Raw genomic sequence first — 15,912 nt, 5'->3', positions numbered from 1 at the left:
AAAAAGACTGTGAAAAAATTCTCAAAAATATTTAAGGGAATTAATCTGGACAACTCTTAGGAAAATAGCATGCCACATTCAGTCACAAAATAATGCTTTCAAGAACAATTTTTACTTGTGATGCATCTTATACATGTATAAGAAAATTCATTAAAAATAGTCAGTACAATACAGTAGATTAATTGGTTAGAAATATACAATTATTTCAATATATATAAAAATATGGCCTTCTGAATTAGATCCTACACTTCTCTTTTCCCAAGGAATATTGTTTCAATAGTTGACTGCATATTTGAGTCCTCTGGCACTTCATAAAAGTAATCTACACAGATATTATGAAAGTTCTTTTCCATGGTTACATATTATATGATTTTATTAACTAATTTTCAATAGTAGTCTGAAAAACAATAGATGGTTAATTCCAAAATTAAGCAATTCATGAATCTTAAATTGGGTACTACTTTAGTTATATGATGAAACTGTGTCTATATGTTCATGTAGCATGATTTATCATTTATATAGAGAGCACTCATACTACATATATTCTACCCACTCATTGGCTGTTTCTGTAATATTTGAAAGGGACAACATGCCTAAAGAATCTATTGTTATTATTATACAGTATAAATATATACATTATAAACATACTTAAACTATATACACATATATGTAGATAGTTTATAAATAGGAAGTGTTTTATATTTGCAACTTTTCAGGGAAGAAATTAGAAACAATAATTATACATGTTTGTCTCTTGGTGCTATATCAAAAGAGTGAAAGTGTAATTTATATACAAAACACTATATACTGTAGTTTTAAATTCTGTTTGTTCTAGAGCTTTCTAGATGTGCCTGTAAGAAGTACAATAGGAATTCTCTAATTGTTTCATGTAGGAATTTAGTTCTATAAATTTCCACTTAGGACATTTTGTTCCCCATAAGTTTGTATATGTTATGTATTCATTTCCATTAGAACCTAGAAAGTCTTTAATTTTGTTATTATTTCTGTCATGAACCAATTTTCATTCAGTAAAGAATTGTGCAATGTCCATGGTTTGACAAGGTTTCTGTTGTTTTTGATATCTAGTTTTAATTCATGATGATCTGATAGGATGCAGGTAGTCATTTCACTTTTTTGTATCTGTTGAGATTTACTTTGTGTCTAAGTATATTTCAGTTTTGGAGAAAGTTCCATTAGGTGCTTAGGAGAAGGTATAGTCATTTGTGTTTGGGTGAAATATTTTGTAAATATCTGTTAGGTTCATTTAGTTTATGTTATCTGTTAACTCCAGTATTTCTGTTTAGTTTTTGTTTGGATAACTTATTAGTTGTTTCAAATAGGGTATTGAAGTCCCCCACTATTTGTGTGAGGGAGACTGACCTTCAGTCTCTCTCTCCGTGGTGTTCACGAACTGGGATAATTAAGTTCCTGTGGAAACAAGCAGGTAAGAGTGGAGACAAAGAAAGGACACCAAGTAAACTTTATCAAGGTGTGTCTTTACTAGAGAGAAATGGTTTATATAGCTCAGGCAGAATTGAAACTAAAACACCTCTTGGCTTTTAGCATAGGCACGAGAACAGGGAAATAGCATTCCAGTCTGTTTACAAAATACCCTCCAGACATAGCTGTAGGCAGGAAGGCTGATTTTCAATAGTTTCAGTTCCTTTGATGTCCCAGCTACAAAAGTCCGCGTTTGATCTCCAAGACTGCCACTGGTGATTCATGCCACAGGCATGTGGTTAAGTTCTGGGCCTGTCACGGCTTTCTTTTGCGGGGCAGAGCGGCAAGATACCACATTTGTGTGTAAGGATCTTTTTATTTTAAGCTTTAGTAGTGTCTCTTTTACAAGCGTTGATGTCATTATTGTTGAGGCATGGATGTGAAAAATTGAAATGTGGTCAGGCAGAGATGGCACATGCCTTTAATTCTAGCACTTAGGAGTCAGAGGCTCACAGATCTGGGTGTAAGCTCAGCCTAGTATACAGAGTTAGTACCAATATCACCAAGGAAACAAAAAGAAACCATGCCTTGAAACACAAAACAACATTAAAAACGACAACAACAACAAAAAAACATGGAATGTTATCTTGGATGTAGTATGCTTCTTTATATCTTTTTATTAGTTTTGGTTTAAGGCCTGTTTTGTTAGATATTAAAATGGCTATGCAGCTTTCTCCTTAGGCCTGTTTGACTGGAATATCTCTTTCAGCCTTTGATCCTGATGTAATATTTATCCTTGGTGTTGAAGTATGTTTCCTAGATTTAGCAGAAGGATAGATCCTGGTTTTGCTGTCATTCTATTAGTCTCTATCTTTTTATTGAGAAATCGAGAGTGTTGATGGCGAGAGATATTTCTTTCTATTATTTTTTTCTTCTTCTCGTTTTCTTGTGGTGTTGATCATGTTGATGGTGTGTGTGTGTTTCTTTTAGTTTTGGTGGTCTGAGAGTATTTATTTCCTGTGTTTTCATTGTTGGAATAAATCTCCTTAGGTTGGGATTTTTTGTAGAACTTTCTGTAGTGTTGGATTTGTATAAAGATATTATTTAAGTTAATTATTATCATAGAATGTCTCTTCTCCCCTTCTGGTGATTGAAATTTTTCCTGGGTATAGTAATCAGAGCTGATATGTGTGGCATCTTAGAGTTTGAAATATATCTGTAGAGGCCTTTTAAAGTCTCCAAGAAAACTCGGGTCTGCCTTTATATGCTACTTGGTCCTTTTTCTTTGTAGCTTTTAATATTATTATTTTTTGTTCTCTATGTTTAGTGTTTTAATTATTATGTGGCAATGAGACGCTTTTCTTTTTTTGTTCAATATGTTTGTGTTCTGGAAGTTTCTGAACATTTATGAATCTTTTTAGGTATCTTCTACTTTAGGTCAGAAAAGTTTTCTTCTATGATTTTATTGAAAATATTTTCTGAGTCTTTGAAATGGGCTTCTTTTTCCTCCTCTATTCCTATTATTCTTAGGATTAGTCTTTTCATTCATTGTCTTCCAAGTATTGTAAATGTTTTATGTCTAGGATTTTTTTTTAGATTTTATATAATATATATATACATATACTGATGTATTCATTTCTCAAGAGAATCTCTCTTCCATTTCTAATTTTCTGTTGGATAGAGCTTGCCTTTGCATTTCCAGTTCAAATTTCTAAACTTTTCATGGCCAGAGCTCACTCAGTGTATTTTCTTTATTGTTTCTATTTTCCTTTTCACATCTTAAACAGTTTTATTTGTTTCCTTCATCTGCTTGTATTTTCTTGGCTTTCTTTATGGGATTTATGAATTTTCTCTATAAGGTTCTTATCATCATATAGTTGGTTTTAAGGTCTTTTCCTTGTGTTTCATCTATGTTGAAATATTCAGGGCCTGCTGTTGTAGGATAGTTGGGCTATAGTAGACATTTATATACTTGCTTATTAGATTTTATTTTAATGCTGGCATCTTAAACATCTGGGTTTGGGAAGATTATAGTTCTAGGTATTGATTTCTGGATTTGTCTTGGTTGGGTGGGTGTTTTCTTCTTTGGTATCTGTTTTCCCTTTGGTTTTCAGTGCATGTGATAGCCATGTGTTTCTTGTTTTATTGACCTACACAGCTGGTATGTTCACACTACATGTCTGTTGTTGTTGGAGGATGATATGTAGTGAGGGATTGGATGCTAGGAAGGGATAGTCTGTGGGATAGACAAGAGGTGTGGATCCATAGGAGATGTGGACAGAAGGCAAGGATGCTTAAGATGCTGTTCTGTTGTAATGCTTGGTAAAAGACTGAATGATTTGCTCTAGGAGAACATATGCACCTGCACACAGACAGGCATGCACACACATACACACACATGAACACATGTGCATATACATGCACATACACTGAGAGAGAGAGAGAGAGACAGAGAGAGAGAGAGAGAGAAAGAGATCTGCAAATGGCCTACCTAGTTTCTAGTTTTCTGGCAGGCATGGCCTGTGGCTGTGCTTGTTGAGAAATAGGATACAGTTATAAGCTAGGAGATGGAGAGAAAAATGATCTGTGAAATCCTTGGGAGATATGGGTGGGAAAAAAGTGAAGCTAAAGAAACTAACTGATTGCATCTGAGGAAAGAGTGTTGGCAACCATTCTTGATTCAGTTTACTGGTTGATTTCCTTACTGTCATTACAAAAGAGAAGACTGTTCAATATGGGCTTGTCTAGCTCTCTAGTTTCTTTATGCATTCTTAATAATCTTTTCTTCCAATTTTTGTACAAAAATCCTTTCTCATAATGGAAGAATGAACAATGTTCATGTTGTTAAACATAATGGCCTATTCAAAGCATCACTACAAAAGACAATCCCATTTAGCCAGGACTGCTGTCCCTTATTGTTCTATTCATTCTTATCTCTATGTGTTGCTGAATCCCATGGATGAGAACATGATCTTTCTTCTATATACATCATATGCCTCATTTTCACCTAGAAAACAATCTCATCCATCACTTACAAGCTGAGAGACACAAACTTTTTCTGAAATTACATTTACTTTATGACTTGCTCCTTGTATATCATAATGCAACCTCTTACTTAATGCACCAAACAAAGAGTTTTACCTTTGTGCTAGAATAGTTCTTATAATGCCATAGTAGTAGCTTCTCTTACTTGTTCAACTTTAATTTCAAAGCTGACCCCTTTTTTTAGTGAAAATCTTCTCAGTTTCTCTCTTCTTTCAGGCTCACATAGTTCTTTATCAATGGTAGAGCCAGGTAACCATTTAATGAGTGTGTCAGATCTTGCTTCAAAAGCCTCTTCCAATGTTATTCACCATAAAAAAGTAATCTTCTACTCATAAATCCACAAAGTATATGTTCAGTGTCTCAAATTCTCGAATACATTACAATAGACCTAACATTTGTTCAGGCAGGTATCTTTTCCAGTTACACCTACAAGGCAATGTGAATTTGCTGCCCTGGAAACTCTTAAATGCACTCTCCCAACCTTTGAGTTTATGAAGTATCATCAGACATTCTCATCTATTTTGCTTTCAGATACATGTTTAACAAAAATAAAGATCATGATATATATTCATTTAATAACCAAATAATTAAAAATTGAAATTAGATTTTTTTTGTAAGGTTAATGGAGGGGGAAAAAAGAAGACAAGCTCTGTTGCAAGTCAATAGCATACACAGCTCATGTAAATGTGGGAATGAAAATCTCAGAAGATTGAGGATTTGATAGAGAGAGAAAAATATCCTCTGACAATTCAGACAGCTATGATCAAAGACACCATGGAAATGACTGTGGCTGTAAGGTCTGATCATGGATGCAGAACACTGGGGAGGTGGTGTTGAATTTTTGCCAAATGTGAATTCATCAATCTCCTGTAATATCTTCTCATTATCTGTTCATTTCTATAATCCAGAACAAAGCCCAGTGTGATAAAGATATAAAAACTAATTGAAATCTTAATCAACATCAAATTATTGTAAAATACTGCACAAGGAGGGTAGAATAATTAGAAACACTAATCTTACATAAAATGCCTACTATTTAGATGCTTAGAAAGCCTGAAAAACAAATATTACCTTCAACATAATAGAAATATTTTTGAGAAATATTGCTTTAATATTTGTTTTCAATGGCATTCAAAATTATACTTCTAAATGAAAACAGGATATATATATATATATATATATATATATATATACACACAGAGAAAGACACAAAGAAAGAGACACAGATATACAGTATTAGTGGGGTGGAGGGAGAGGACGTGGTAGGGATTTGACAGAGGAAAGAAAAGGGACGAATAAATTATATGATTGTATTTTAATTAATTATTAATTAGAACAAAATAAATCATTGTAACTACGACAAAATAAAAAAATCTTCCTTAGTGGGGAATTTTTAGGATGTACAATAATGCAGTGGAAAATTTACCATTTTCAGAACTGTCACTAAAATAAACTAACTGTGAACTGTAAAATGGAAAAAGACAACTGTAGAGACACTAGATCAATGCTATTGTGTTTCTATTGCCAAACCAAAGAGAAAATACTAAAATCTGTCAATTTTCTTAAGCATCACTTTGTCATAGTATAATATCTTCTAATAGTCTGGATTCTATAAATTGCAAACATCAGGAATAGTATGTAAAGCAGATGTACTTATTCATCGTTCACCACAATTATGTAATTAACAGAAAATGTGTCATTAATTTTAGTGGTTTACTACATGTGGGTTATTCTCATTATAATAATAAATAATATGCATATCATCTTCATTGAGCATGTAAATCTATTAATCAACCTTCAATCTTCTTGGCATTATAAAGTATCTATCATAGTATTGTATTTTCATGCATTTCATATCATTGATTCCAGATGTTTGTTACACATAAATATGAATTGACAATTTTGTGAAGAAATTAATTTTTTCCCCTGATCTATTTCTCTTTTCCTTTCAGGAGTTGGAATTTTCAAATTTATTTGCTGTTCTTCACTGTATTCATTCATTTTTTGCTGCCAAAGTAGCTTGTTTGGACCCTCTGTTCTTAGGTAATCAGGCTGGTACTTCTGCTGCTGCCAGCTCTGCTTCTACAAGCAAGGCAAAGCACATGGCTTGACATGCTGAGCTCTGCCTGACAGCCTCCAGGGTCACTCTCTCCCTACTTCCACCCTGGAGAGAACATGCTGTCACCAAGTCAACCATGGAGTCAAAGTGCAGTTCCAGCAACAGAAAGGTCAGGGGGCATCTGCAAATGACCCTGGAAGAGCAGAGCAACCTCTTTGTTCTCCACTGATCTCTATCAGGATACAGCTGTCACCATGTCTGGTGACAAAGGAATGATTGGTGTAAAGTATGTAAATAATATAAAAATTGTAAGCTATCTATAAATAAAAATACCAATTAAATGGCTATTTCTCTATTTTAGATGATTTTATATGACAAATACATATTGGGCCAGATTATGAATCAATGCCCTATCATTATATTATGAGTGTAAAGAAGTTAAAAAATAAAAGCAAGGCAAGTAGCATGCAAATCAAACAAACAACAAAACAAAATAAAACAAAACAAAATGAAAACAAATGACCTCAAAGACAGATGCACCTTAACTTACCCATGTGAGTTACTTCCTATATTCTCATCCCATGGTTCCATATGATCACTCCAGCTGTGTGTATCTTACTGTAAAATACTCTGTAGAATTAATAAAGACAATTACATTGGCCTGTGAAAACACTGCAAGAAATGAAATATTTCTTCTTTGGTGAATGTTACTAACATGTTTTATATTAGAAAATGGTATTAATCATGAATGTCACACTCTTCATTTAAATACATTTCTTCTTTTTTGCCTAATGAGATTTATGAACAAACTAAATTTTAATAAATTTAAATACCCCAAACCTCTTGCAGAAAAAAATATCAATAAATTCGGTGTAAGAAACAAGTCTTTGTAATGCTTTTCTATTTAGTCATAGACTAACAGGTAGAAAGGTTCCTCAAGGCAGCCACAGACAGTATGAAAGCTGTGATGGTTTCGTTTCAGTTTATTTATGTGTAAATTAAATGAGATTTGAAAACAGGCATCAACATTCATGTTATAAAGTTCCAGGGAAAGTAATTGAATATTGTCAAATGATGTAGACTGCTGCAAGCAGCTTGTTTCAGCGTTAGGAAGGTAAAAAGGCAGAAATGTGCATTGTAGGGTGGACACGCACAGCCAAGAACTGGAGATTGTTCATCATACAAAGCAAGAAGCATTCTCTGTCCTTTACTAAGGCTCTGTTGGTGTATGCTTTTAAACAACTAACTACTTGTTGCAAAGTGAACAAATAAAGCCCACTTTTATTGATACGCATTTTAATTGAACACTGTTTGACTTCCCCCTTAAAATGACCAAATTTCTAATAAGTAGGTCAGTATCCCTTCCTTAAATAGAAGACAATCCCACATTATGCTCAAGAGGAAAGCAAAATTATTCTCTAAAGGTTATCCATAATCGTAAAATCATAAAATAGTGAACTATTTTCATAATAATTAAAAGTATTAATTCATTTTGCAGTGGATTAAGTGAAATCTCAAAATGAGATCAGAAAATGTTATTTTGGATCTAAGATGTCTTGCCAATATAACATGAAAATTTGATAGTAAAGGTTTATATATTCTACTTTTACAAGAAATTTCAATGTATACCCATAATAATCATTTTGGGATTACTGCTTACTAGAGCAACCAAACACAAAGGCTATGATAATTTTGAACTTCACTAAATTCTGAGTCCTACCTTTCTAACATAGAGGGAAAAGTGTAAAGACAGACACTTTTATTATCTCTTCTGAAAGTTCTGCTACTGCACTTGTTGCTGCCCCATGGTGGGTGACCCCTAGAATTTAAAACTATTCAGAGGTCTTCTGTAATCATTCAAAATTAACTTTATGGAGCTGGAGAGATGGCTCAGTGGATAAGAATTTTTACTTCTCTTTCAGAGGACCTGGATTTGATTATAGCACTCATACAGTGATTGACAATCATCTGGAACTACAAATTTTAGGGATTTTAATGCCTGATTGAGAACTTAGTAGCACCAAGTACATATGTGGTGCATATACATACATGCAGGTGAAACATCACCTAAAAAAATAAAATCTAAAACTAGACTTAAAAACCAGAGTTAAGTCTTTTTGCTATTGTTTGTCAACTATTCTATCAGTGCACATGTTGTGAAAATAGCTGAAGTGTGATATTACATCTTGAGTATAGAGCTTATATCCTATGAGTTTACAGACATAAATATATAGAGAGAGACAAGTATAAAATGTTCAGATTAGCTATACTGAAAGAAAATGTTTCACACATGTGACACACAGATATATATATATGTATGTGACACTCAGCTATAAGGTGTTGGTTGAATTAAAATCTACTAGAACAACCTTGGTTTGTTACTTTTTATAACATTGGCTAAAATATCACCATACTGAAATTACTATTTAACATGATTAGTGTAATAGTCACCAATTAGGAAAATACTGTTCTGGTTTTCATCCATTCAACAGTTAGTCTTCAATGCTTTGCAGTGTGATTAACCATTGTCAGTTGCTGGGACTTTGGCTACTTAAATGAGAAAATGTAGAGATTCATAAAAACACACATTTCAACTTCTCAGTAAGTTGGGTTGAGATATAGATTTTTTTTTTAACAATCCCAAGTTTGAGTATGAAGCATACATGAGAATGCTTAATGATGTGTTAACCCCTCCAGTGCCTTTTTGGATGTGTATGCACATATATGTGTGTGTGTGTGTATGTGCATGTGTAGATCACTAAAGGGCTTATTACAGTGTACACACTGCAAGCTTACAAGAAATGTAGTTATGTGAATTAGAGAGAGAAGTTTAAAACAGTTAAGATGATAATGTCTTTTTTTGTGATAAAATAAAAAATCATCTGAAATATAGTGCATAAAGCAGGAGGACTTGAATTTGTTATAGTTTAACTTCAAAATTACCTTAGTAGACAATTTAAATATAACAAATACCCAATGCTTTCCTATCTAATTCTATTTTATAGAGCAGAATGTGCTAGTAATTTCTTATTCATATTTCAGGCATGAGCTAACTTGTTGTTCTAAAGCCTTTGCTCATAAAACTGTCATTCATCAAGAAGAAAAGAAAATGATGTCAAGTCAATATTGGCAAGCAGAGAAGGTACTTCCACATAGACAGTATGGTTGTCTTCTGGACATATTACCTAATGAATTCACATGTCCCTCATTCATAGTGACAAAGATTGTTCATAGTATAGTCCATGTTGTATGCTGGAATTAAGTGAAGCTTGACTTCTCTCTGAGGAAACCTAAATCTGAACAAGCACTCATTTTATTGTTTCAAACCAGCAGTGTGAAGAAGCTTTCTCATTACAAGCACACACTTGTGCTTAACTTTGTAAGGTAAGTGTCTGTGTTACAACTTAACATTCTGTTTCTGTTGGTATTGATGTGCTCATAAGCTAAAGGAATATCTTCATCTACATCTTTAAAAATCACTGCTTGTGCTTTGTTCTGACTCCTTAATATTTTAAATCATGTCACTTTACATTATATCTTACCTTTAAAGATAAAGTATTATAAATATTATATATTTTATACATATTACAATGCAATGAAATATAAAATGTAAATATATTTATTTCCTATTTAAATGTTTTGGTGGATGTTTGTAAAATGTAAATTCAGATCTGTGACAACTTGCCACTCTGTCTTTGAGTTCACTAATGTACTATTACTAAAAAAAATACCTTTTTAATGAACCATACTAGAAAATAAAAATGGAAGATTTTCTATGTTCAATTTTGCATTTCTTTGTTTAAACTACAATCCTAATAGAATGAACTTCAAGGTAAAAAGGAAAATTTGCACCCCCTACCCAGAGACAAACCATTTGGAACATAATCTTCTCTGGTTCATTAATATTCATGAATATTTGATTTCTGACTCTGAAAGTCTGGGAATACCTAAGAAAGGTGCTATTTGCCAAATTAGTTAAACAACCTAGGAGTTGCAACTTTTGAAAGCATTACCATTTTGATATCTATATAATGGTCCATTAGGGATAGGATCTATATTGGGAAGCTAGGACAAGGACAACATTATCTTGTCACTAATAATTGATGAGCAATTATTGTATTATCATGTGCCATCTGCAAACCACAATTATTTTTCATGTGATCACAGGACTCACTTTAAAACAGTTATGATATTTATATTGTCCTTGTTACTAAATGAACTTTTATAACTTGTCCAACTTGTTTTTCAGTTTGAAAACAGAATGAAAATTAAACCTCCTCTGAAATAAAATACTACCCATCCATCATGCATAATTCCCAAAACTTAAGTAAATACTGAGGGGAAATACTTAACACCACTAAAATGAACACACATTAATGAAGTATTTTAAGTTGATATACAAGAACATGCATTGAAGTATCTTTACAAAAACAATCATGTTGGTTTGGCCAGAGTACTTCTGGGCTACATTAATAATGTCATTGACAGCAAATAATAATTATAATTAATATAACAATAAAATACTTCATTGTTTTAAAAATGCAACAAATAGCTATTCAAAGAAAATATGTAAACAAAATTAACACAATATGGTTATTCTTCCTATGGGGTTGCAAACCCCTTTAGCTCTAACTCCTCCCTCTAACTCCTCCATTGGGGTCCCCATACTCAGCCTGATGGTTGGCTGCTAGTATCTGCATCTGTAGCAATAATGTTCTGAAGTCTCTCAGGAGACAGGTATATCAGGCTCCTGTCAGTAAGCACTTCTTGGTATCAGCAATAGTGACTGGGTTTGGTGGCTGCATATGGGATAAATCCCCAGGTGGGGCTTGAGTAACAAGGATAAAATATTTGATTCATGGAATTTATATTTTTCAAATGAGAAGTAAATTTTAACAAAGTGTGGAGGTACATGTATATTTAAGAGTCCGATGTTAATTTTGTGTCCGATGTTTTCTTTTTATAGAAAGATTTATTTGTTTATTTAATGTACATGAGTACTCTATTTCCATGTACACCTGCAGGGGAGAAGAGGGTCTTAGATCACATTATAGATGATTATGAGCCACCATCTGGTTGCTGGGAATTGAACTCAAGATCTCTAAAAGATCAGCCAGTACTCTTAACCACTGAGCTGTCTCTCCAGTTCCCAAGTGTTTTCTTTTAAAAGTAGTTTATTAATTCTTTAAGGGGGCAGGATCAAGCGTGGGAGGAGATTGGGGAGATATACAGAGGATCAGAAAATTGAAGAGAGGTGTGTAGCAATAGGGAATGGGGAACTAGGGGTAGTCAATATAAAGTCCCAGATGCCAGGAAAGCAAGAGAATCCCAGGACCCAATGGGGATGACCTTAGCTGAAATACCTAACAAAGGGGAGGGAGAACCTGTAAAGACCATATCAAAAGATTAGACATGGACCCTAGTTGAGGGATTGGGGCCGTCCAGGTTTCTTAAAAATTTTAACCCATAATTGTTAATGTCTAAAGGAAATAAAAGGGCAAAGAGTAGAATAGAGACTAAGGGAAAGGCCATCCAGAGACTGCCCTGTGGGCCTGTGTCTCTCTGCTGTTGCCTGGAGCTGCGGCTCTCTGCTGCTGATACCTGAGTCTCTCTGCTGCTGATGCCTGGGCTGCAGGATGCATTAGTTAAAAGGGGGCAATGCATAATCATGAGATATTTTATTATAGGAAAGAGAAAATAGGCTGGTCATGACCAGGGAGAGAGAGATAGAGAGAGACAGAGACAGAGACAGAGGAGAGAGGAGAAAGAAAGAGAGAAAAAGTAGAGGAAGAAAGAGAGAGGAAGTGAGGGCAAGAGCAAGAGAGGGGAAGAAGGCAAGAGAGAGAACAAAGAGCAAGAGAGAGAGGAAGAAGGCAAGAGAAGGGAGAGGGCAAACTGCTCCTTATATTATGTGAGGCGTGGTATCTGTCTGTGGGGTGGGCCATGCCTGGCTGTGGTTGGATGACTCGGGGTAGGGTCCAACTAGAATGTTGGGAGCTTGGAGCATTGTCTACCTGACAGAGCACACATCTCCTGTGGGGGCAGCTGTGAGAAGTTTTGACTGAAACAAGAGCCAAGGTCCCGAGAGTTATGGTTGAACTCCTTCAGTCCCTTCCAAGCTGAGAAATTGCCAACTGAATCACCAGGCTTCAGACCTGGGCCCAGGTTGCCTGAACAGACCACTGCCCTATACTGCCCCACCTGGGGATTTATCCCATATGCAGCCACCAAACCCAGTCACTATTGCTGATACCAAGGAGTGCTTACTGACAGGAGCCTGATATACCTGTCTCCTGAGAGACTCTTCAGAACATTATCGCTACAGATGCAGATACTAGCAGCCAACCATCAGGCTGAGTATGGGGACCCCAATGGAGGAGTTAGAGAGAGGAGTTAGAGCTAAAGGGGTTTGCAACCCCATAGGAAGAATAACCATACCAACCAACCAGACCCCCTATAGTTCCCAGGGACTATACCACCAATCAAAGAATATACACGGAGGGCCCATGGCTCCAGCTGCATATGTAGCAGAGGATGGCCTTATGTAGCATAATAAAAGGGGATGTCCTTGGTCCTGTGAAGGCTTAATGCCCCAGTGTAGGGGAATGCTAGGACAGTGAAGCAGGAGTGGGTGGGTAGCTGAAGGAACACCCTCATAGAAGCAGGGGAAGGGGGTGGATGGGGGTTTGCAGAGGGGAAACCTGGAAGAGGGATAACATTTGAAATGTAAATAAATAAAATAACCAATAAATTTTTTTTAAAAAAAAGGGTTTTGTACACCATATTTTTCAGTCCCTCTTTTCAACTCCTCCATAACATATCTCAAATTTCTTATAAAGTCATCATTTTGGTTTTAGACTGTGTAGTTCAGTTTTTGTTCTTACATATTAGGGGGAGGCAATCTTCTAGAGCATGGTTAACCTACAAGGATACAGCACAATACCCCATCCTTAGCTGTCAGTTGAGCATGATTAACCTACAAGGATACAGCACAATACCCCATCCTTAGCTGTCAGTTGCCAACAGCTCCTCAGCTAGGGGTGAGGTATTAAACCCAGCTCCATTCTTTCTTGTATTTTGTTTGGCTTAACCTTGCACAGTTCTTGTGAATGCTGTCACAGTTTGTGTGAGCTCATATGTACAGCTGTTCTTGTCAAGTCAGGAAAAGAGGTCCTTATAGTTATTGACCATCTGTGTTTCCTACAAGGTTTCAGACCTGAAGCTTAGAGAGGAGCATGTGCCATTGATGTCCCATTTGTGGCAAATATTTTTTAAGTTGAGTAACAAGGATAAAATATTTGATTCATGGAATTTATATTTTTCAAATGAGAAGTAAATTTTAACAAAGTGTGGAGGTATTTCCGAGTCCGATGTTTTGTTCTAATGAACTACAATTAAAGCTATTGTTTCAGGATAAGTTCTTTGAGTTTCGATAAATGAACGTGGCTCTGTACCACCAACAAGATGAAGATTTAAAACAATTTCTCTACCACATTCTCTCTCTCTCTCTCTCTCTCTCTCTCTCTCTCTCTCTCTCTCTCACACACACACACACACACACACACACACACACACACACACACACTCACACACACACACACACACACACACACACCAAGTAAATAAATAATGAACAGACAGACAGACAGACATATTGACAGACAGATAAAATGTTATTGTCACTTTAAAAGTTCCTTTTCTTACTCTGGCCTGTCTGTAGCTGACCAGTTCTTAGTAACTGTTTTTCTCTATCTCCCTTCCTCCCTCCTTCCTTCCCTCTTCCTTTCTTCCATTACTCCTCTTCTTTAATTTCTTTCTGTGAGTGATATATGACAGAGGTCAAAGGTAGGTATCTGTCTCCTTTCTTGTACTCTAACTGTTAATGGAGCAACTAGTATGCAGAGCAGGAGAGCTCTCTGATGCCTGTACATGGGCAAATGACACACACCTAAAAGGAGACATATTGTTTTCTTCTTGAGTACTGAAAATCATGACAAAGTATATTTCTTTATTTTTCACTTCTTTCATTTTTGGCATAAAACACAATTTATTTCTTAGAAATTATTTTTAAACACAGATCAGTCTTATTTCTATGATAAGCTCCAGAAAGTCCATAGTCTAGGCTTTAGCTTCAGAAACGTATTTATCAACTTTTTATTGTTTTTTTGTTTTGTTTTTTTGTTTTTTGTTTTTTTTTTGAAACAGAGTTTCTCTGTGTATCCCTGGCTGTCCTGGAACTCAGTCTGTAGACCAGGCTGGCCTTGAACTCAGAAATCTGCCTGCCTCTGCCTCCCAAGTGCTAGTCAGTCAAAGTTGTAAAGCATCCCAGCTTTGGTGTTTGATTTATCCTCCCCCTCTCCTGATCTTATATCCTCTCTGGAACTCATTTACGCTTGGGGCTGTTCCCAAGAACTTAGCCTGAGTATGAATGAGGCACTAAGTTCAATTTCCAACACAGTGAGGGCAAAAGCAAACAAACTTTCTATGGGTATGGAAAGATGGCTCATTCATTAAAAGTACATGCTCTTTCAACCCATTATGCAACTCATGAATACCTATAATGTCAGTGCTGTAAGGATCTGAAATATTCTTCTGGTTTCCAGGGGCATGCACATACACATATAACAAAACAGACAAAAACAAAAATAAAATAAAATAAAATAAAATAAACAGAAAACAAAACTCAAATAAACAACAAAAAAAACTTCAAGCAACTTCATCTGGATACAGGAATCTGTGCAATGCCAATATTCCTGAGATTAGGGGCAGAAACTCAGTAGTTGAAGATAGGTCCAGACTAGAAAGTCAAACAATAATTCAAAACCAAGTAAAGGGGTTGGATATTGCTCAGTAGTATGGAGCACCAGCTGGTCTTATAAGAGACTCAGGATTAATTCCTAGCACCACTTTGTGGTTTCAAAATTGTCTTAATTAAAGTTCCAGGAGATCTGAATATTTGGCTTCGGACACTGAATGCATGTGATTCACACATGAATATGCAGTCAAACGACTCATGCACATGAAGTAAAGTAATAAAAGTATTTTAAAATAGTAAATTAAACAAACTATCTTATATTGAACTGTCTCTCTGAGTCTGATAATTTCTCAGATAACATGCTTTTCAATTGATCTAAGATGCTTATCCTAAATATCCCAAATATTATGCTTTTTTTAATGAAGGTTTGGCACTTAAAGTTAATCCTTTCTTGATAATCAGAGTTTCTAATAATTTTAATTATCAAGTATCTCTAAATTTCAATATAATTATTAGACTCATTTAGAAAATTCAGCAACCTCAATTAATGTTAAATCATAATCACATTGATGCACAGAAGAGAAATGTTATAAAAGTATAGGTTGTTGTCAAA

General features: G+C 35.0%; 1 protein-coding gene across 10 annotated transcripts in view; it reads left to right on the top strand.

Moving 5' to 3' along the window:
- Nucleotides 1-7,427, top strand: part of Sntg1 (syntrophin gamma 1) — a 713,733-nt gene extending 706,306 nt beyond the window's left edge. For all 10 annotated transcript variants that reach the window (XM_031366794.1, XM_031366792.1, XM_031366795.1 and 7 more), the window contains one exon: nt 6,438-7,427. In XM_031366794.1, the coding sequence (XP_031222654.1) occupies nt 6,438-6,596 (159 nt within the window). In that variant the 3' untranslated portion in view covers nt 6,597-7,427. The remainder of the gene's footprint in view (nt 1-6,437) is intronic.
- The last annotated feature ends 8,485 nt before the right edge of the window (nt 7,428-15,912 follow it).

Source organism: Mastomys coucha, unplaced genomic scaffold, assembly GCF_008632895.1.
Source record: "Mastomys coucha isolate ucsf_1 unplaced genomic scaffold, UCSF_Mcou_1 pScaffold14, whole genome shotgun sequence".
In the NCBI taxonomy this organism is placed as follows: Eukaryota; Metazoa; Chordata; class Mammalia; order Rodentia; family Muridae; genus Mastomys; species Mastomys coucha.
This window is presented reverse-complemented; position numbering and strand designations above follow the sequence as displayed.